At 43.9% G+C, this 22470-nt stretch overlaps 5 protein-coding genes across 18 annotated transcripts in view; 3 read left to right on the forward strand and 2 right to left on the reverse strand.

Moving 5' to 3' along the window:
* Positions 1–173, forward strand: part of LOC130907399 (dystrobrevin beta-like) — a 66096-nt gene extending 65923 nt beyond the window's left edge. For all 10 annotated transcript variants that reach the window (XM_057822416.1, XM_057822415.1, XM_057822414.1 and 7 more), the window contains one exon: positions 7–173. In XM_057822416.1, the coding sequence (XP_057678399.1) occupies positions 7–26 (20 nt within the window). In that variant the 3' untranslated portion in view covers positions 27–173. The remainder of the gene's footprint in view (positions 1–6) is intronic.
* Positions 1–15416, reverse strand: part of LOC130907397 (heat shock 70 kDa protein 1-like) — a 30668-nt gene extending 15252 nt beyond the window's left edge. The window contains exon 1 of the mRNA XM_057822409.1: positions 15320–15416. The gene's annotated coding sequence lies outside the window, so the exon portion shown is untranslated. The remainder of the gene's footprint in view (positions 1–15319) is intronic.
* Positions 61–9295, forward strand: LOC130907395 (uncharacterized). Of its 4 annotated transcripts, none has more exons than XM_057822404.1 (6): positions 61–7173; positions 7714–7781; positions 7897–7979; positions 8514–8559; positions 8694–8966; positions 9053–9295. In XM_057822404.1, the coding sequence occupies exon 1, from the start codon at positions 202–204 to the stop codon at positions 6307–6309; it is 6108 nt and encodes a 2035-aa protein (XP_057678387.1). In that variant the 5' UTR covers positions 61–201; the 3' UTR covers positions 6310–7173; positions 7714–7781; positions 7897–7979; positions 8514–8559; positions 8694–8966; positions 9053–9295. The 4 variants fall into 4 exon arrangements, with proteins under 4 accessions (XP_057678387.1, XP_057678388.1, XP_057678386.1 ...); XM_057822405.1 differs by having other exon boundaries at positions 8865–8966; XM_057822403.1 differs by having other exon boundaries at positions 8694–9295.
* LOC130907398 (heat shock 70 kDa protein 1-like) lies at positions 6454–22439 on the forward strand. 2 transcript variants are annotated; one of them, XM_057822411.1, is made up of 3 exons: positions 15616–15655; positions 16230–16405; positions 20316–22439. In XM_057822411.1, the coding sequence occupies exon 3, from the start codon at positions 20345–20347 to the stop codon at positions 22256–22258; it is 1914 nt and encodes a 637-aa protein (XP_057678394.1). In that variant the 5' UTR covers positions 15616–15655; positions 16230–16405; positions 20316–20344; the 3' UTR covers positions 22259–22439. The 2 variants fall into 2 exon arrangements, with proteins under 2 accessions (XP_057678395.1, XP_057678394.1); XM_057822412.1 differs by lacking the exons at positions 15616–15655; positions 16230–16405 and adding an exon at positions 6454–6573.
* LOC130907396 (heat shock 70 kDa protein 1-like) lies at positions 11774–15453 on the reverse strand. The gene is made up of 2 exons (XM_057822407.1): positions 15320–15453; positions 11774–14125 (listed from the first exon to the last, which is right to left on the reverse strand). The coding sequence occupies exon 2, from the start codon at positions 14095–14097 to the stop codon at positions 12166–12168; it is 1932 nt and encodes a 643-aa protein (XP_057678390.1). The 5' UTR covers positions 14098–14125; positions 15320–15453; the 3' UTR covers positions 11774–12165.
* Positions 22440–22470: the final 31 nt, after the last annotated feature.

Below are 22470 nucleotides of genomic sequence, written 5' to 3' on the forward strand. Positions count from 1 at the left end.
TTGCAGAAAACCGCAACACAACATAAAACAATACAACAAATAAATCAAATCCTGAACTGTTGATCCGCTGATTCTCTGGCCGGAGTCGCACCTCCATATCGTCGCCGGCTTTACACCTCACACCCAAAGAGAGGGATTCCCAATAAAATTAGACCTCTTTTTCATGGTCCTTCGAGCCGGATAAAGCCACTATAAGACGCTATGGAACCAACAGAGCGTGATCACCTTCCTGCACCCCAGCCTTCATCCCAGAACGCTACAGAGGATCATGTCCGTCCTCAGCGAGAGCGACACCTACCCCGCTATCTAAGTGACTTCATGATGAACGATGAACCTCAACAACCAGATGAACCTCTAATTGATCTAGCCCCCCCATCTCCACAGCGGGCTAGCGAATCGAGGACCACATCCGTGAGGAGCAAGTACACGTCACGAGCTTCATCTCAAAGCAGCGGGAGGTCACGCCACTCCTCATCACGGACTGCCTCCGAAGTTGGTCCAGGTTCGCACCGCAACTCTCTGCGCTCAGTTGCCGGCATCCGTCTCCAAAACGCTCTATCACCAGTTCAGGAAGCGATACTAACAGAGAACATCCAACGCTTGGAGCTCGAGGAGCTGCAGTCACAGATCAAGGAGGAAAACAATGCTGACTTGGAGTGCCAACGCCTAAACACTCAAGCCAGGGAAGCCCAACGCCTACAGCAAGAAACACAAGAGGCACGCGAAGCCATCGCTAAGCGTATGGACAGGCAGCGGCGACTCAAGAGGAAAGAGAAAGAGCTACAGGTAGCTAAGATAGTTACCTCATTACTTCAAAAGCCAGAGAAGGAAGGATCCAGTGGCGATGAAACATCACATAAAGACTGCCAATCTTCACCGGCTGCAGTTAACAACCTAACTGAAGGCAGTGCAGGCATAACCTCTTATCATCCTGCTCCTCTACCACAATCTTCGCGACTGCCTCATCAAGCTATCATGGGGCCCTCACTCCAGCTGGCCTACTCCGAGCCTCCTCTTGCACCACAGAGCACGCCGCTTCCATCAGCTCAGCCAGCACAGCACTACCCGAGGGCTGAACCTGTCATCAACCCTCGTGATATGAACACGCTACAACAGGTGGCTCACCCTGCTGTAACCTCCACTTCGGTGCACCCGCACCCCGTCACACCAGCTCAAGCTGGGCTCCCCATTCAATCACACCAAGCCTCTGCAGTTCCAACTGGTACTTATGGTCCACAGCAGTCTTCTACAGGACTCAAGACCGGACCACATTTCACCACCAGTTCAACTCTCCCGCACCAGCACATGAACTCGTTGGTCCAACCTGCGATTCCCGTTCCTTCACGAGGCCCAGCTTATTCAGCACCAGAGACATTAAGTAACACTCTATATGGGGTTCCACCACCAATACTGCCTGTATTTGAACGTGACCGAGAGAGTGACTTTGCCCTTCTCAAGATGGCTCTGGACAACCTGATGGGCGGCAGTGGACACCTAACTGAACAATATAAGTATCAGGTGCTTCTCAGCCATTTGAAACTGCCCAGCGCTTTACACCTAGCTAAGGCCTATATGTACGACCCCCAGCCTTACACGACGGCCTTGCATGCTTTACAAGACAAATATGGCCAGCCGCGGCAGCTCGTCCAATCAGAGCTAGGTGCTATCCTCAACTCACCCGCCATCAAGTTCGGCGACGTTGAGGCCTTCGACTCATTTGCCCTCTCCATCCAGTCTCTGGTGGGCATGCTGGGGACACTTGAAGGCCCAAATGGGTTCGAGCTGAGGTGTGGATCCCATGTAGATCGGCTCTTAAGCAAAATGCCTCCCTCTTTCCGAGACAGTTTCATCGAATATTGTCTCAACCGCGGGGTCCTCCGAACAGGGTCCGACCTGACTTACACCCTGCCTGACCTAGCAACCTGGCTCCAGATGAAGTCACAAGCAAAGCGTCTTTCCAGTCGAGCAGCAGCGCTCTACCAGCACGAAACTCATAAGACAGTCAAGAAAGATCGTGCTCCACAGTATAAGGAGAAGACCACGACCATCTTTCTCAACGCTAGAGAGCCTCCTAACCGATCACCTCCTGCTCATTCAAAGGCCAAGTTCAAATCCAACCCATATTGTCCTTACTGTGACAATAAAGATCATTTCTTAAACAACTGTGAAAACTTCAAGAAGCTGTCCACAGCTGAAGTTGCGAAATGGATCCGAGACGGGAAGCGGTGCTTCAAGTGCGGTCGCAATCACGCTGCCGAGAACTGCAATTTGAAGCGGCCCTGCAAGCTGTGTAAAGAACTACATCTCACTGTTCTGCACGAACCCAGCCAACAGATCCAAACCAGTGTCAACATGGTGACCACACCCACTGTGAGAGTCTACCTCGACAGGCCCAACCGTTCACAACATGTGATGCTGAAGGTGGTCAAAGTGATTCTTCGGAACGGCGACCGGGCTCTGGAGACTCATGCTGTCCTCGATGATGGCTCAGAAAGAAGCATCATCCTCCCTCAAGCAGTGCAGCAACTGAACCTGCAAGGACAACCTGAAACTCTCTATCTACAAACGATCCAACAGCACGTCGAACAACTCCAGGGCAGTACTGTCTCATTTGATATCTCTCCTTTGTGCAGGCCTTCCCAGAAGTTTCGGATCCATCACGCCTTCACCGCTAAAGGGCTCAACCTTGCCGAACACTCCTATCCAGTGGCCGCACTCCAGCAAAGGTATGAGCACCTCAGAGGACTGTCTTTACCGCCAATAGATCAGGTGCACCCCATGCTTCTGATAGGCTCAGATATGCCACACCTCTTGGTTCCCACAAAGCCAGTCCGTGCAGGTCCACCGGGTGGTCCAGTTGGAGTCTGCACCCAGCTAGGTTGGTCACTCCAAGGTCCAACCACACTTGTCCAACCTACATCAACTGTGCAGTGTCTTCATATTTCTGCCGCATCCCCTGCCACAGAACTCTTCAAGCACGTCGAGCTCCTATGGCAAGTTGATACGCTCCCTTATAGTAACCCAAGAGCAGCTACCCGCTCCAAGCAAGATCAGCAAGCTATGGTCATGCTTCAAACACACACCACCAGAGTCGATGTTGATGGAGTCCTGCGGTATGCCACCCCGTTACTAAGACGAGCCAATGCTACTCCGCTTCGTGCACCAATGGAAGCGGTGTTGCCCTGCCTTCGCAGCATCGAGAGGAAGCTTGCCAAAGACCCGAAGAGAGCAGAAGTTTACTGCAAAGAGATATGGAAACTGGAGAAGGCTGGCTACGTTGCACAAGTATCACCAGAAGAAGCTGAGCAGACTGATGAGTCGTGGTACATCCCTCACCTTATGGTCAACCACAATGGAAAAGACAGGATCGTCTTTAATTGCTCATTCCAACACCAAGGACGTTCGCTGAACGAACTTCTCCTTCCTGGACCCACACTTGGACCTACCCTGCTCGGTGTCCTCATCAGGTTCCGCCAGCATGCCGTGGCAGTCAGCGGAGACGTGAAAGGCATGTTCCACCAGATTCGTTTGCTACCCACCGACAAATCAGTACTGCGCTTCATCTGGAGGAACATGGATAGAGAGCAGGTGCCTCAGATTTATGAATGGCAAGTCCTTCCGTTTGGGACAACGTGTAGTCCCTGCTGCGCTATCTATGCACTCCAGCAGCTCATTCAAGACAGTGCAGAGTTCGAGCCTGGCCTAGCAGAGACAATTGAAGGGTCTTTCTATGTGGACAATTTTCTGCACAGCATGTCTTCCTCTGAAGAGGTCAAGAGATTGATCGACGACCTCCGCCAACACCTTCAGACTGGAGGGTTTGAAGTCCGTCAATGGGCAAGCAACATACCCACCGTGGTCGAGCACCTTCCTCCTGAAGCACGCTCTGAGAGCTGTGAGCTGTGGCTTTCCAAGAGTAGCAATGATCTTCAGGAACCTGCCCTGGGCTTACGTTGGAACTGTCTCAGTGATTCCCTTGGCTACAAACCTCGTCCTATAGCAACATCAGTACCCACACTGAGAAACCTATACCGGATCCTTGCTTGCCAGTATGACCCTCTAGGGTACATCGTTCCATTCACTACTACAGCGAAAGTTCTCATACAAGACCTGTGGAAAGAGGAAATCGGATGGGACGATCCAGTTCGACCTCAAACCCTGCTGGACAGATGGCGTACTTGGGAACAAGAGCTTCCTCACCTCATACATCTAGAGTTCCCCCGACCATATGCTCCACCACATATGGACACATCGACCGTAACACGAGCACTCCATATATTTTGTGATGCATCGGAGCGAGCTTATGGCGCTGTTGCATACATGCGGACTGTGAACGAACAGCAACAAGTCCACGTCTCGTTTGTGCTGGCCAGGTCTCGAGTTTCCCCACGGAAGCAATTGTCCATGCCTCGCTTGGAGTTGAGCGCTGCCCTTGCAGGGGCTCAACTACTTGACGTCCTCCAAAGAGAGCTCACGGTGCCTATTCACCAAACAGTCCTTTGGTCCGACTCCACCACAGTGCTCCACTGGATCAAGTCAGAGTCTTGCAGGTACAAAGTCTTCGTCGGTACACGAGTTGCGGAGATCCAGAACCTAACTGATCCCATCAGCTGGAGATACGTGAACTCCGCAACCAACCCAGCAGATGACATAACGAGAGGTCTAACTCTACGTGAGTTGATGAGTCCGCACCGATGGCATCAAGGTCCAGACTTTCTCCACCAATCAGAGGAATGCTGGCCAACCATGCCTTCTGCTGAATCTGGATCTAATGACATTGAGCTGAAGAAATCTGTCAGAGTTGGGAACATGACAATTCTTCCGGGTCCTCCAGTCCCTGTTATTGAAGATTTCTCCTCATGGAAAGATCTCCTACAGGCCACAGCTAGTTCCCTTCACGGGGCGGCTAATTCCCAAGCCGAAAACCAGCTCTGCGAAGCGACTGATTATATTGCTGCTGAGGCTGCTCTTCTCATCAAAGCACAGCTCGACTCGTTTCCTGACGAGGTCAAGGCCCTCAAGGTAAACCGGCCTCTTCCGTCTGACAGTCACTTGTGTTCTCTGTCGCCAGAGTATGACGAAGTTACAGGTCTTCTGAGAGTTGGCGGTCGATTACGGCGAGCTGGACACTTGGAGATCGATGCAATTCACCCGATTGTTTTGGATCCACACCACCCTGTGACAAAACTGCTAATCCAAGACTATGACAGCACTCTTCTCCACCCCGGACCAGAGCGAGTACTTGCAGAAATGCGACGCAAGTTCTGGATTCTACGTGGGAGGGAAGCAATCCGCAAGCATCAACACTCCTGTCAAGAATGTCAGAGGTGGAGAGCTAAACCTGATGTGCCCAAGATGGCCGACCTCCCATCCTCAAGACTACGGCTGTACAAGCCTCCCTTTTACTCCACAGGCATGGATTGTTTCGGGCCATTCCACATCAAGATAGGCCGACGCCACGAGAAAAGGTGGGGCATCTTGTACAAGTGCATGACTACACGCTGCATTCATCTGGATCTTCTCGAGAGCTTGGACTCGGAAGCCTTCTTAATGTCTTTACGTCGTTTCATCTCCCGTCGTGGCACTCCATTTGAGCTGCTTTGTGATAACGGCACTAACTTCGTTGGAGGCGATCGTGAACTGCAGGACGCCTTCACTGCCATGGCACCCCCACTGAAGGAGCAGTTGGCCAAACAACGAATCACATTTCGCTTTAACCCACCTGCAGCACCTCATTTCGGTGGGACTTGGGAGAGGGAGGTGAAATCTGTCAAGACAGCCCTCAAGGTTATTCTGCAGGATCAGACAGTGCCCGAGACTGTGCTCCGTACAGTCCTCATTGAGGTTGAGGGCATCCTGAACGCAAAACCATTAGGTTACCTCTCCTCAGATGTCGCGGACCCAGACCCAATCACTCCAAACATGCTGATCATGGGACGTAGGGATTCGTCCTTACCACAAGCAGTGTATGATTCTACCAACCTCCTTGGCACACGTCGCTGGAAGCATAGTCAACTGCTGGCTGACCATTTTTGGTCCACCTTCATCCGACACTATTTGCCATGTCTTCAAGAAAGACAGAAGTGGAGAAAAGATGGCAAGCAACTATCAGCTGGCCAGGTGGTCCTCATCGTCGACCCGCAACTTCCACGGTCGCTTTGGCCAGTAGGTAAGGTCACTCAGACTCATCCAGGAGTGGATGATCGCATCCGCACTGCGACTGTACAAGTGAAGGACAGACAGTACCTGCGCCCTGTATCCAGGTTGGTGCAGATACCGTGTCTTCCAGATACACAGGACACTGATTAAGCTTTCCTATTAGTGTTCAAAGGTCTAGTTAGACCTCTGGGGGCGGCTGTGTAGGAAAGCCCCATTGTGAGTGTGAGTGCTTCAGTTCAGTCGCTGCTGCACTGGCCCTTCGGGGAGAGTGACGCGCGCACGAGTGACTTTCTCTCCTCCCTTCATTGGCGCGTGCGAGTGACTCTTTTTTTTCCTCCTTTCAATGCGTGCAGTTCGTTCCTAAATCTGCCGTCCTGTTTGTTGTCTTCCGGGTGTTGTGCGTGGATGAAAAAGGTGGGTTTGGAGTAGAACTGTACTTTGGAATTGTTTGAACACCTTTGGCAAATGATTTGCCTGTTTGTGGTCCGTTGCGTTGTTAGCCGCCACGAGCTAACCGCTAGCTTCCGAGCGCTAGCCGCCGCGCTAGCCGCTTAGCGCTGGTGCTAATCGTTGGCCCTTTTGGCTACATTCTGAAGGTTGATAGTTTGTTGTTGCAAATTCAGTTATCTAAATTGTTAAGTTAATTTCCTGCTCAGTTGGTATGCTCATTATTGTGCATGATTAGCCGTGTATTTCATTTATATTATGTTTAATGTTTTCCTGTTAATTTAGCTATAGGTTTATACAGTATGTGTTTATATATTGTATTAGTGACATGTTACATGGTTGTCCTGTGTTTGCAGAAAACCGCAACACAACATAAAACAATACAACAAATAAATCAAATCCTGAACTGTTGATCCGCTGATTCTCTGGCCGGAGTCGCACCTCCATAGCGTCGCCGGCTTTACACCTCACACCCAAAGAGAGGGATTCCCAATAAAATTAGACCTCTTTTTCAAGGAGAGACCCGCGGCCGCCGGCGGTCCGAGTGGAGGGGAATCTGAACTTCAGGTAAGAAGTGTTGAACTGCAGTCTATCTGGTTCAGATATGAATTAAGCGTGGGTGTAGTTTATTTTCATTGCGCTCGCTAACTCTTAACACCGCCAGTAGTTATAATTAGGCCGTTAAGCAATGTAGCTAGCTGTGCATGCAAACTAACATGATGGGGTTTCTCTAATGCTGGACAGTTTCTATGATGCTATTCTAGTTGTAATTATGTTAGTGCTTAAGTAACTTTATTTTATTAATTTAGTTAAGTATTATCTCTATTTGTTAGGTAGTTAAAAACTTTATAAGGTCGAGCGGACGCGCCGGCGCGTCCGAGCACATAACTTTTTTTTTGTAAGACAACACAGGCAAGATCTAGCCTGGTAGTTTCCATTCAAACTTCTGTCAAAAGTGCGAAATCTCAACTATATGACAGTTTATGAGTGGTCTCAATTGGCAAAGTTAAACCATATTTATGATAAGTCGATCACTCCATTTGGAAGGCTGCCGTGGTCACATTTTGATATTCATCTCATCTCTGTTCCTCTCTGTCCTTTTTTCAGGATCCCATCATGTTTTTATGTTTGTTCAGGAGGTTCACTTGACCATGCAGACTTTTGGATTCCTCTAAGTAAGTACTGTATAGAATACATGATTCAACTGAGTAAAAATACCAGCACTGTGATCATCAGAGCAAGTCCATCAGGTGACATTCTTTTTCACCTCTGTCTCCTTTCACTTTGAAGGTTCCCATGTTTGAGGAAGCATTTGGTGTTGCTGTGCAAAGTGTTGCTGCAGTGGAGGTTCAAGGTTACTGTTTATTGATATGGTAAGTACATTAGTCTGTGAAAATATCACTTAATTACTTCTGCTAAGTTGGTTTGTTTGTGTACGGTACAATTCAAAAAGTTATGGACGGATCTTAATGAAATTTTCAGGAAATGTCCACTCTGGGACAAGGAAGAGATGATTCAATTTAGATTTAGAGGTGATCCGGATCACTGTCTTGATCCAGGATTTTTTTGGAAGGATTCTTTATCATTGCAGGATAGGGCGATTTTCAGCATATGTGTATGCAACTCCAAGAAAATTGCCCAGATTGCTTGTAAAAAAAAAAAAAAAAAAAAAAAATACAGGACATGGCCATGGTAGTTGCTATGAAATGACACATTATGATTTGAATTCTGCCAATATACTGGGTACTGTTATCCAGTACATGAGAAAAATAGGGGCTTATCACATTTTTTTGACAGTGAGGTAACAGATGAGGGTACAGACATACAAACAGGTCTGTGCTCTGTGTTTTTATAGTTACAGTCTGTAATTTACACATTTTAATATTCATCTCTGCCCTATTTTTCAGGATCCCATCATACTTTGTTCATTGTTTGTTCAGGAGTTTGCCCTAAGTAAGTACTATATGGAGTATATGATGCAACTATTTTCCCAGATTTTTTCTAGAAACCAGTACTGTGATCATACAAGTCCATAAAGTGTTATTCTTTATCACTTATCTTCCTCTGTCTCCTTTCACTTTTTAAAGGTCTCCGTGTTTGAGGGCCTATTCTGTGGATATATTTATTTGCACTTTTATTGATGCAGTAAATAAATAGTCTATGAAAAAATCATTAAATCTGTCATTTATTCATTTTAATATATTCATCAATGATCATGTCTCACCTCTATTCCGTATTAATCCCTGTCCTAATTTCAGGATCCCATCATACGTTGTACATTGTTCAGGAGGTTAACTAGACCATGCAGCCTCTTGATATCCGCTAAGTACTGTATAGAATATTGGAACTGGAAGGATGGTGTATGTTTAAGTTTATGTTTAAGTATATATACACCAACAAGACAGCGTGAAAGCATTGTCACAAGAAAGTTTGTTTTCATTCATAGGCTTAATTGTCTTTCAATCAATACCTGGTGGGCCGGTCTCAGCTCAAAATGCCCGGGCCGATTTTTTGTCCCAGTCCAGCCCTGCTTCAACATGGGTGTCCTTGGCTATGACAGATGCAAATGGTCCCTCTAAGACGTGCTGACAGAGTAGATGCATCCTTACTTGAAACTGTAAACAGTGTCAGCGCTGAAAATGTGTGAGTGATGTGTTTGAGCTGCAATAAATTTTATCACAAAGCTGGATCAGTTGCGTACAGTTTATTTCCTCGTAAAATTTATTCTATTGACACAGATCACATAGCTTATGTCTGGTTGACATGAGTGAAATTTGGAGACAAACGTATTTTGGGCTCAAGTCATCTGTTTGACTTTCAACCATTCTGGATTTAGTGTCCTCATTGTCTTGGATGAGCTGTTCTCACTTTTCCCAGAGCTCCAGGAGGTCATGACTGCATTTCACAAAGACCGAAGAGTAAGGCTGCTAAACTATACTAGTACACTGAATGCATGTCATTGTTATAGTCTGCAACCTCGCCGACAGCAATAAATAACCCCTCACATCCTTTGAAGTCAGTTAAGGTATGACCTCGGATGCACTGCCTAATGAGTGTTTACCATCCGAGGTCAATCTGAGTTTAGTGTTCCCTTTCTAGGTGTCAACAAACCAGTAAGTATGTGGAAAAAACTGTAAATTACTGTAATTTTTGGACTAAAACCCGCTACATTTTTTCTTCATTTTGAATCCTGAAGCTTATAGTCCAGTGCAGCTTTTTAGATAATTTATTTGGGTTAATTGCAGGGGTGAAAGTGGCTAGAATTTCTTGCCAGAACTCTACGACGTGAAGGTCGCCATGGAGCCAGAATTTTTTTTTTTTTCTTTCATTATTTTTTTTGGGGGGGGGGGCAAACTTCTTCAACTCCATACAAAAACTGATTTTCATTCAAAATTGTATTTTTTCAATGATTTGCAAAATAAAAGTTAACAAAAACAGCAATAACCCCAACCTCTATCTCCTATTTTTCCCCTCATTTCCTCACATACTAAGTGCCAAATCTCAATTTTAACTACTTAAGAACATAGGATGTATATTAATAATGAAGTTAATGTAAAAATTATTTTTTTAATAATATTAATATAAGTAACATACATTCAGAAAAATAAGTACAAATTACTTATATTATGCAGAGTGAAATGGAATATATTTTGAATATCGAGCATTTTTTTTTAAATCATAGGGAAATGAATAAGTAGCCCAACATAAATGAACAAATATAAGTCCAAAGTTCACATTGACAGCTAAGATGTTCTGAACCTCCCCATCAGAGCAAATAAAACTAAATATGATAAATAAGCCTCCCCAACTCTTTCGTTGCGCTTAAAGATTTGATCCATTTTATTTTGCATTCCCCATTTTTTGTCGCATCAATTCAACAAACCTTTTTTTCTTTGCTGTTTCAGAAAACATGCACATTTGAACCAATCAGAGCTAACTATCTCTGCTGATCACATGTCAGTATGTCAGCCGATTGAACAGATAAATGAGTCCAGACGTTTTGCTTTGCTGCGTGCATTTGCACATTGACGTGACTCATCGTCAGACTCAGATAACTGCAGCAGCTGGGGAAACCTCCATGCCGTCCGTGGAATAAAACAATAAATATCGGTGGAAACGGGTTACGCTACACAATCACTTTATTATGCTTGTTGTTAACACTTGTGTATGTAAATCTGATGTTGGTAGATTATTTTCTTCTTGAACATGAAATGCATGTGTGGCAGCTTAGCATTTTTTTTTTTTTTTTTTTGTCATACCGTTTTGACAATTGGCATCATATTTTTGGAATCAAAGCACCGTGTACCGGAACAGCATTCCGGCCCTGAATCTTATGCTAGAACAGCATTCTGGCCCTTAATCTTATACCGGAACTGCGTTCCTGACCGTTCTGGCCCACTTTCACCTCTGGTTAATAGGCAACACTTTATTTGATAGCGGCGTCATAAGACCGTCATAATTGTGAAATGACTCTTATTATGGGCATCCCTGAATGCTTATGACAGATGTCAAGTGTCATCCGGCAAATTTTGTCACGACCTACGTTTATGTCCAGCTCGGATCTTTTACATCAATTCCAAAGTAGATAATTTGCCGGACAACACTAAATGACATCTGTAATAAGCATTAATTAATGATAATGATAGTCTCATATCATAATAATGATTGTCTGATGACAGTCTTATGGCACCACGGTCAGATAAAGTGTTACCAAATACCATAACTAGCAATTAATGAAACTGGAACAGTAACTGAAGAAATAATAAGCACAGAACATGAATTTTTATTATTTATATCTGTAGCGCTGCAATGGATGGTAGGAGGCATGTTGGACAGCAACAGTGTTGACAGTAGGTGGCAGCAGAGGTTGACTGTCTACCCCAAGGGAGCAGTCATGGCCAAATGAAGCACTGAAGCTTTGCAGCCAAATGGTTCAAAGCTTCATGGTGGTCATCACACCGTCGTATGATACCGCTGTCAAATAAAGTGTTACCGGTTAATATCTTTTAGCGTAAATATCCCATAATACAGTGAGGACACCTGCAGCTTATAGTCCAGCACGGCTTATCTATGAACAAATGCCGTTTTCATGTCAAATATGGTGGGTGGCAGCTTATAGTCAGGTGCGCTTTATAGTGCGGTATTTTGCCTATTGTTTAATCTTAGAATTTTATTTTGATCCCCCCTTTTCTTTTTTAACAAATGCTGATAGCATAGCTTCAGTTTAATAACGCGATTAATGAGAACATACACATTATATTACATGAACAAATAATTTATTTTATAACAAACAATGTCATTTCCATGCAATGTTAAATAACATGGAAAGATGCAAGCAGGGGTATGAACAATATTTTCAAACCAATGTAGGTACAAGGTATTTAAGCTCAATAATGGCACAATAAGGTCACCGTTTATGTTGTATAGACACACAATCATTCAGATTCAACCAAAATTTATCTAATTTACTATGTTCATGACAAAGTGAGCACATGCCTTGTTTAAACTTGTAACATAGTATTTTAAATTGTCTTAGACTCTAGGATGCCACAAATGTCCTCAGTCCACCTCTTCAATGGTGGGCCCCTTGGTGCCGGCCTGATCACCAGCCCGGGCCTGACTACCGCAGCCACCAGCAGGCCCCGCCGCCTGGTACAACTGGCTCATAATTGGCTGACACACTCGTTCCAGCTCCTTTTGCTTGTCTTGGAACTCATCTTTGTCGGCCAACTGGTTGCTCTCCAGCCAGTTGAGGGTCTGCTCACACTTGTCCATCAGTGTCTTCTTGTCCTCCTCGCTCAATTTGGCCGCCACCTTCTCATCCTGCACACTGCTCTTCACGGTAAAGGCATATGACTCCAGAGCATTCTTGGCGGCAATCTTGTCCCGCTGCAAGTCATCTTCAGCTTTGTACTTTTGGGCCTCGTCCACCATCTTCTCTATTTCTTCTTTACTCAGGCGGCCTTTATCGTTGGTGATGGTGATCTTGTTCTCCTTGCCGGTGCTTTTGTCCACTGCCGACACGTTTAGTATGCCGTTGGCGTCTACATCAAAGGTGACTTCAATTTGTGGCACGCCCCGCGGAGCCGGCGGGATTCCGCTGAGCTCAAACCTTCCCAGGAGGTTGTTGTCCTTGGTCATGGCTCTCTCGCCCTCCAAGACCTGGATGAGAACACCGGGTTGGTTGTCGGCGTAAGTGGTGAAGATCTGCGTCTGCTTGGTGGGGATGGTGGTGTTGCGTTTGATGAGTGGCGTCATAACTCCTCCGGCGGTCTCGATTCCCAGCGACAGAGGCGCCACGTCGAGAAGAAGCAGGTCCTGGACGTTTCCAGAGGTTTCCCCCGTCAGGATGGCAGCCTGGACGGCGGCGCCGTAAGCCACCGCCTCGTCAGGGTTGATGCTCTTGTTCAGCTCCCTGCCATTGAAAAAGTCCTGCAGGATCTTCTGGATCCTGGGGATTCGTGTGGAGCCGCCAACTAGGACAATGTCATGGATCTGGCCCTTGTCCATCTTTGCGTCCCTCAGGGCTTTCTCCACCGGTTCCAGCGTTCCCCTGAAAAGGTCTGAGCAAAGGTCCTCAAAGCGAGCTCTGGTGATTGAGGTGTAAAAGTCGATGCCCTCAAAGAGGGAGTCGATCTCGATGTTGGCCTGGGAGCTGGAGGACAGTGTTCTCTTGGCCCTCTCGCAGGCAGTGCGCAGCCTCCTCAAAGCCCTTTTGTTCTGGCCGATGTCCTTCTTATGCTTCCTCTGGAATTCAGCCACAAAGTGTTCAACCATGCGGTTGTCAAAGTCCTCTCCGCCCAGATGAGTGTCTCCGGCGGTGGCTTTGACCTCGAAAATGCCACCGTCGATGGTCAGGATTGACACGTCAAACGTGCCGCCACCCAGGTCAAAGATGTGGACATTGCGTTCTCCCGACTGGCCTTTGTCCAGACCATAGGCAATGGCAGCTGCAGTGGGCTCATTGATGATCCTCAGAATGTTTAGTCCGGCGATGACGCCTGCGTCTTTGGTGGCCTGACGCTGGGAATCGTTGAAGTAGGCGGGGACTGTGACCACGGCGCTGGACACCTGCTGACCAAGGTAAGCTTCGGCCGTCTCCTTCATTTTAACCAGCACCATGGAGGAGATCTCCTCTGGATTAAAGGCCTTCTCCTCCCCTTTGTACTGCACTTGGATTTTGGGCTTCCCTCCGTCGGCGACTACCTTGAAGGGCCAGTGCTTCCTGTCCGCTTGCACCACCGGATCGTCGAACTTCCTTCCGATCAGTCGCTTAGCGTCAAACACAGTGTTGCTGGGGTTCAACGCCACCTGGTTCTTGGCGGCGTCACCAATGAGCCTCTCGGTGTCGGTGAACGCCACGTAGCTGGGCGTGGTCCTGTTGCCCTGGTCATTGGCGATGATCTCCACTTTGCCATGCTGGAAAACACCCACGCAGGAGTACGTGGTGCCCAGGTCGATGCCGATTGCAATGCCTTTTGCTGAGACCATTTTGTATGTTGACTGTCAAGTTGCTCGTCTGTGAGGTGAACAAAACAGATTATTCCTACTTCTATTCCTCCATTTTCTGTACAGCTCATCCTCAATAGGGTTAAAGGCAAACTAGCCAGCTGAATTTGAGCAAGAGTGGTAAAACCACCATTTACAATAACGCCCATTTACAATTTTAGAATGTGGGAAGGAGAGCAAAAACATTCTTAAAGGGATCCACAGATTATCCACAGAAGGACTTGTAGTTCTTAAAAGATAAACGTTATTATGAGTTAAAAATTTTGATATTGAAACCCCTCGATGTCACCATTTTTATACAATTTGTAAAATTAGTTTAACTATTAGGGCGCCATTGTTGTTGACGTCGCAGGGCAGTGACATCACATGCTGCCTGGCTTCTAGAGTATGACTCTAGCGACATAAACATGTCATCTTTTCAACCCTTTCAATTTGAACCTAAGAGGAACATTAATTAGCATGACAGCTCTGTCGATATTTCACAAAACGAGCAGCAAAAGCAAACTGAATAGGAAAGACTGGATGAGACGAGAGTAGGAAAAAAAAAACACTGTTCTGCCAAAATGTACTACACTGGCTAAACGTCCCACAAGAGGCGAATTTGACACCCGAAGTATTACCGTGCGCTTTCAGCTTGTTTTGTTTAGACGCAAACAGACAAAACATACTAAAGATGCCTTAAGAAAATACTTAAGCGTAGTAATATCAAACAAGGGTGGCCTAAATATGCTACGTGACTAATGTGGTCAACAGATCAACAATCTGCTTTAAAGCTACAAGAAAACACAATGCTCAAAAGTATGAGAGGGAAACACATGTAAAAAGTACTTTGAGGCAATGAATAGGTAATAAAGGACTCAATAATAACAAATTGTAAATACTCGTCACTTTTGACCGATGACAAAGTGTTAGAAGTTGCAGTAACCCGGTAGTATTCGTCAAGGGTCAGTGACAATCACCCCGAGCGTCCATTGCAGGTATTAAAACATGACGCCCTCTGTAGGTCAAAACATATGCTAAATATTGTAGATTTTTAAATCAATGACAATATTTTATTTGTTTCCAATAACATTTTGGTAAAAGAACAATTGTGGCTTTGATCCTTTAAGTCCAAGGTTCCCGTTAATAGTTCACTTAATAGTATTACACTGGATGAAATCAAATATATTGTGGATTATTATGAGGAATAAAAGAGCATACTTACATTTTGAAGGGTTCTGTAAGACTGTAAGTCCTCTGGTTGTTGCAAGTCTCAACTTGTGAATCTTGTTCTTGTGTTCGAAGATGTCCCTCAGCTGGTTTTATACCCAGCAAACTGTCGCTCTGGACACTTCCAGACGGTTCCCCGTCAAGTGACGTAACCAACAACAAATGTTTCCTGTTAGGGCTTTCAAAATAAAAGACCATAAGACTAGGTTACGGGCTTTATTTACGCGCATGAAAGAACATTGGCATTGGATGATCTTACCATGACTATAAACGTAAACTTTATCCCGAACACACCAGAATACTCGAGAAGCTAGACGTACTCATTTCTAAAGTGAGAGGTACTTTTATGGATGACGTTTAAAAATAAAATACGTTTATAAACCAGTGTGGTGCGGTAAAGGATATTTACTGTAAAGAATAGTTAGTTTAATATGTAAGTTTTTCGCTAAACAGCTTCTGTACCAGCAAGACTCGTACCTAAACAACATATTTAGCTGGATTTTTTTTGGTAATCAAAACACCATTACAACAGCGTTTTAAGTTGTTTTTTTTGTTTGTTTGTTTTTTTTTTTTTTTTAATGATTCTATTGGTTAAACTAGCACATTAGACGAACACACATGCTTTGACAGTATTTTATTACCATGTAGTTGAACAAATTATGTCATCCACTAAAATAACCTCCCGCCCCGGATTTTAGTCGTAGTCTCTCGCTTTTCTCTCGACGGTTCCACACTGTGCTGGATGAAGCGTTCGTCAACGATTAATGGTGTAATCCTTCTATACTTTCAAAATAAGAGGGGCGCCCTTTCATTTACGTTAGTAAAGCCTGTATTTCGAATATACTTGTATTTTGTTGTGAAAGTACCAACAGAAAGTTAATCTTATTGATGTCGTCACTTGATAGCGAAACGTCTCGACTTGTCCAGAGTGACAGTTCCTCGAGTATAAAAGCAATTTCGGGACTCCTGCAGGCACAAGAACAAGATCCAGAAGAGATCCATAATATGCAGCGACATCACTGGGAATTAAGATCCACGAGAGAGCCATAATATCCAGCGACATCACAGTGAACTTTTAAATGTAAGTTGACACATTCTTTTGGAAAAATAACACTAGACACGTTATTTATGGGTCGCAATTTTAACGTTTAGATGAACTTTTTTGAGTTTTGACGATGTCATATTGACATCTTTTTTTCCTGGGATGTTTAACCTGTAATGCTTAAAACATGCTCTGTAGTTATATTTATCATGTTGTAATTAGGGCTGCAGCTATTGATTATTTTAGTAGTCGATTAATCTATGAACTAGTAAATTCGAATAATCGAGTAATCGGATTAGGATCACAAAAAATTAAAATAGCTGATCTTAGCCTCAAATGGTGTAAAAACATAGGCGGAGTTTGACTTTTGGGGCAGGGGGCCATGCATGCAACATGTTGATGACCCCGAAACGCAGTGTCAGCAATAAAATTAACTTACAAGAATATTTATAATAATAAATTGACAATGAGCATTTTTCCCCCCCATCATTCTTGAGGGGAATTCTAAATCAGGCTGCTTAGGCAATACTTTTCGTCAAGATCGTCATCCATTGAATATGCTATGCCCGCCGGTGTTGTGCCAATGTAGTTACCCCAGTCAAAAATTGTATCCCCCGGGCGGAGACATGTGGAGGTAGATGTGTGTCTTTATTATTCAAATTTTTAAAAAGTTGCTTCAATCACAATATATATTTTCAACCCAAAAAAAGTCGCTTGTGTTTGAATGCAAAAATAAATTTAAAACTAAAAAAAACTTGCATGTGAAAGCTGTTTTTCTTTGATTTCTTTTATTTTTTATGCCTTTTTTTTTTTTTTTTTTAATTGAAGTACCTTTTTTGATTGAAGTAAGGTGTGGGCCACATTTGGCTAGGACATTTTTGTCCTTATTATTCAATCAAGAAATAAGTTGCTTCACAAAAAATATAATTTAAAAAGAAAAATCACTTCAATCGAAAAATCGAAAAAATATATATTTAAGATTGAAAAATTTGCATTTGAACACTTTTCATTGGAAAAGTTTTCTTTGATTGAAGCAATCCTTTTAGTGTTTGGGCCATTTTATGGGTAGGACATTTGTGTCCAAATCATTTAATCCCCCAAAAAATGCTTCTATCAAAAAAAAACAAAAAAAAAATTCAATCAAAGAAAAAAATCATTTGAAAAATTAAATTGCCCACCCCTTTTTATTGTTTTATTTTTTGAAAATTATATGCAAAGCAATTGACCGTCTAAGTTGCTAGTCACATGATCTGTTTGAAAAATAATTTTGACCCATTATAAAAATGTTTTTTTTTTTGTTCATTTCAATCATTTTTGTTGCAGTTGTATTGCTTTACAACTTTTATATATATATATATATATATATATATATATATATATATATATATATATATATATATATATACAGTGGGGAGAACAAGTATTTGATACACTGCCAATGGGCCATTGGCATAGGAAAGTCAATTACATGCAATGACATTTTTCAGCCTACAGGGGGGGCCTGGCCCTAACCCCCCTTTAAATCCGCTTATGTATAAAAAAAAATGTAATTAATGAGGATCCATAATGTATTGGAGGGGTGGGGGGGAGTGCAGGTAGCATTTATTTTACATAAATATTGTGAACTATGAGGCTAGTCAGTAAGGAAATTCGCAGCCGCCAAATGTAAACAGAGCTTTTTCCGTTGAAAATTCATGAGAATAAATGCTCAAATCCCTGAATTCTTTCTAGATATGGATGTAAAACCGTTTCGATTCTTGGTTAAAAGCAAAAAAAAAAAAAAAAAAAAAAGAGCGTGCAGTTAGCATTTATTTTACGTAAATATTGCGAAGTATAATGCCAACGCTGTAGCGGTTAATTTCTCCCTTTGATTTTTTTCACGTTTCAAAATACATGCATGGCACGAAAAATATAATAATTACCTTGAATCCTCCAACAAAACACTCCTGAGACAATCCTTCTTTTTTGTATGCGGTACAGCTTTTGTACTTTTTCAACATAAATCCGGCGATGGTTCGCTGCATTTGTCGCTGCGACCGACTGCGAATAACTGTAGCGGATTGTGGGCTGGCCCCCTATTTGAAGGCGTGGTGCACTGAAGGTCGAATCTGACCCGTCAATATTTATGAAATCTATGGAAGATGTAAGTACGGCAAAAGAAAAATTTGCTAACTTGCGTAGCAAAAGTCCACTAGCTTAAATGCGATTAAATGCCAGCTTCTTTTTTTTATAATGATGTTGACAAATCGTTCAAACACATATATCCACAAAAAACAGCTAAATATATCTATAAATGAAATTGCTAATGCATTTTAAAAAACATTAGCTCAAACAAAAACTTACCTTGTGTTGGTCTTAACAGGAAGCAGCTGGATTCATCCATGTTAAATGAGTTATGTGATATTCACTGTTGCCACTAGAGGGTAGTTTATCCATCCAATCAATACAAATGAATGCAAACACTTCCAAAACAAACCATTACAGCAACTTTAACAAATACTCAAAGCAGGAAAATGGAAAAAAAGTTTTTTCTAATCGAGTTAATCGAATAATCATTGAAGGACTAGTCATAATGTTTACCATGTTTTAGTACTGTATTTATTTATATTGCAAAACTGCTTTTGGGAGGTTTTCCACTTTTGAAATACTAACATGTTAGGCAGGCAACATGGAAAACTGTAAATTGCAAGGGGGAAAAATGTCCATAGATCTGAATAGTTGTCCGTGCCCTCAGCTGGGATTGGCAGCAGCTCACCCCATAAGCGGAGTTTGACTTTTGGGGCAGGGCGGCACAACATGTTGATGACCCCAAAACGCAGTATCAGCAATAAACTTAACTTAAAAGAATATTTATAATAATAAGTTAACAATGAGGTTTTTTTTTTGTTTCCCATCATTCTTGAGGGGAATTATAAATCAGGCTGCTTAGGCAATACTTTTCGCCAAGATCATCAGTCATTGAATATGGTACGCCCACTGGTGTCATGCCAATGTAGTTACCCCAGTTAAAAATTTTATCCCCTGGACGGAGCCATATGGAGGTAGATTTGTGTCTTTATTATTCCACCAAATTAAAAGGTTGCTTCAATTTTAAAAAAAGTTGCTTCAATCAAAATATATATTTCCAGTAAAAAAAAAAAGTCATTTAAAAAAAAGTGTTTGAATGCAAAAATAAATTTGAAACTCATAAAAATGCATGTGAAAGCTATTTTTCTTAGATTAAAAAAAAAATTTTTTTTTAATTTTTTGATTGAAGTAATGTTGATTTGTGTTTGGGCCACATTTTGGCTAGGTCGTTGTTGTCTTTATTATTCAATCAAAAAATGAATTGTTTCAAAAAAATATATATTTTCAAAGAGAAAAATCACTTTAATCAAAAAAAAGAAAAATTTCAATCAGAGAAAACGTTTTTGAATGCGGAAAAATGTTTGAGATTGAAAAATTTGCATTTGAACACTTTTCATTGAAAAAGTTTTCGTTGATTGAAGCCATCATTTTTGTGTTGGGGCCATATTATGGGTAGGACATTTGTGTCTAAATCATTCAAATCCAGAAAAAAGTTGCTTCAATCAAAAAAAATTTTTTTTCAATCAAAGAAAAAGATCATTTGAAAAATAAAATTGCCCTCCCATAATTTTATGTTGTTGTTGAAAATTATATGCAAAGCAAATGACCATCTAAGGTGCAAGTCACATGATCTGTTCGAAAAATAATTTTGACCCATTATAAAAACACACTTTTTTTGTTCATTTCATTCATTTTTGTTGCAGTTTTATTGCTTTACAACTTTTATACATAGAGAGGAAAGTCAATTTCATGCAATGACACTTTTCGGCCACCAGAAGGAGCCTGGCCCTCCCTTAATATCCGCTTATGGCTCACCCTTTACCCTATTAAGGTGACACTGTATAGAAATGAGTGGATGATTAATGTGTTGCTCTCCTCGCAGACGAGTTTCCTGAGAGCCGAACAAACAAAATGGTCTCAAGGAAAGGTGTTGCCATCGGCATCGACCTGGGCACCACGTACTCCTGCGTGGGTGTTTTCCAGCATGGCAAAGTGGAGATCATTGCCAACGACCAGGGCAACAGGACCACGCCCAGCTACGTGGCGTTCACCGACACGGAGAGGCTCATCGGCGACGCTGCCAAGAACCAGGTGGCGTTGAACCCCAGTAACACGGTGTTTGATGCCAAGCGTCTCATTGGAAGGAGGTTCGATGATCCGGTGGTACAATCGGACAGGAAGCACTGGCCCTTCAAGGTAGTCGCCGACGGAGGGAAGCCCAAAATCCAAGTGCAGTACAAAGGGGAGGAGAAGGCCTTTAATCCAGAGGAGATCTCCTCCATGGTGCTGGTTAAAATGAAGGAGACGGCCGAAGCGTACCTTGGTCAGCAGGTGTCCAGCGCCGTAGTCACTGTCCCCGCCTACTTCAACGATTCCCAGCGGCAGGCCACCAAAGACGCAGGTGTCATTGCCGGACTGAATATCCTAAGAATAATCAACGAGCCCACGGCCGCCGCCATTGCTTATGGTCTGGACAAACACCAGTCAGGAGAACGCAACGTTCTCATCTTTGACCTGGGCGGCGGAACTTTTGACGTGTCCATCCTGTCCATTGATGGTGGCATTTTTGAGGTCAAATCCACCGCTGGAGACACTCATCTGGGTGGAGAAGACTTTGACAACCGCATGGTTGAACACTTTGTGGCCGAATTCAAGAGGAAGCATAAGAAGGACATCGGCCAGAACAAAAGGGCTTTGAGGAGGCTGCGCACCGCTTGCGAGAGGGCCAAGAGAACACTGTCCTCCAGCTCCCAGGCCAACATCGATATAGACTCTCTCTTTGAGGGCATCGACTTTTACACCTCAATCACCAGAGCCCGCTTCGAGGAGCTTTGCTCCGACCTATTCAGGGGAACGCTGGAACCAGTGGAGAAAGCCCTGAAAGATGCCAAGATGGACAAAGGCCAGATCCACGATGTGGTTCTTGTTGGCGGTTCCACGCGGATCCCCAGAATCCAGAAGCTTCTGCAAGATTTCTTCAACGGCAGGGAGCTGAACAAGAGCATCAACCCAGACGAAGCGGTGGCTTATGGTGCCGCCGTCCAGGCCGCCATTCTGACGGGGGACACGTCGGGAAACGTTCAGGACCTGCTTCTGCTAGATGTAGCGCCTCTGTCACTGGGCATTGAGACCGCCGGAGGAGTTATGACGCCACTCATCAAACGCAACACTACCATCCCCACCAAGCAGACGCAGATCTTCAGTACTTACTCTGACAACCAGCCCGGTGTTCTCATCCAGGTCTTAGAAGGCGAGAGAGCCATGACCAAGGACAACAACCTGCTGGGAAGATTTGAGCTGAGCGGAATCCCACCGGCTCCGCGAGGCGTGCCACAAATCGAGGTCACCTTTGACGTGGACGCCAATGGCATACTCAACGTGTCGGCCGTGGACAAAAGCACCGGCAAGGAGAACAAGATCACCATCACCAACGACAAAGGTCGTCTTAGCAAAGACGAAATAGAGAAGATGGTGGACGACGCCCAAAAGTACAAAGCTGAGGACGACCTGCAGCGGGACAAGATCTCCGCCAAGAACACTCTGGAGTCGTATGCCTTTAGCGTGAAGAGCAGCGTGCAGGATGAGAAGGTGGCGGCCAAGTTGAGCGAGAAGGACAAGAAGACACTGATGGACAAGTGTGAGCAGACACTCAGCTGGCTGGAGAACAACCAATTGGCTGAAAAAGATGAGTTCCAGGACAAGCAAAAGGAGCTGGAACGAGTGTGTCAGCCAATTATTAGCAAGTTGTACCAGGGGGCGGGGCCTGCAAGAGACTCCAATAGTCAGGCTGGTGCCCAGGGGCCCACCATTGAAGAGGTGGACTGATGACTTGGTATTTTCAGACACATTTATTATAAATAAATACTGTATGACGTGAGAAAATATTTGTAATATAATGTTTGAACTTAACATGTTGTTAATTTTTGTCATGTAGTGTTTACATAATAAATTATTTGGACAATTCTGTAAAAGTCTGTTGGCCTGTGTGTCTGCTGTCTATACAAAAACGGTGACCTCATTCGAATGTTTGACTTGCT

This window comes from Corythoichthys intestinalis, chromosome 19 (assembly GCF_030265065.1).
Source record: "Corythoichthys intestinalis isolate RoL2023-P3 chromosome 19, ASM3026506v1, whole genome shotgun sequence".
In the NCBI taxonomy this organism is placed as follows: Eukaryota; Metazoa; Chordata; class Actinopteri; order Syngnathiformes; family Syngnathidae; genus Corythoichthys; species Corythoichthys intestinalis.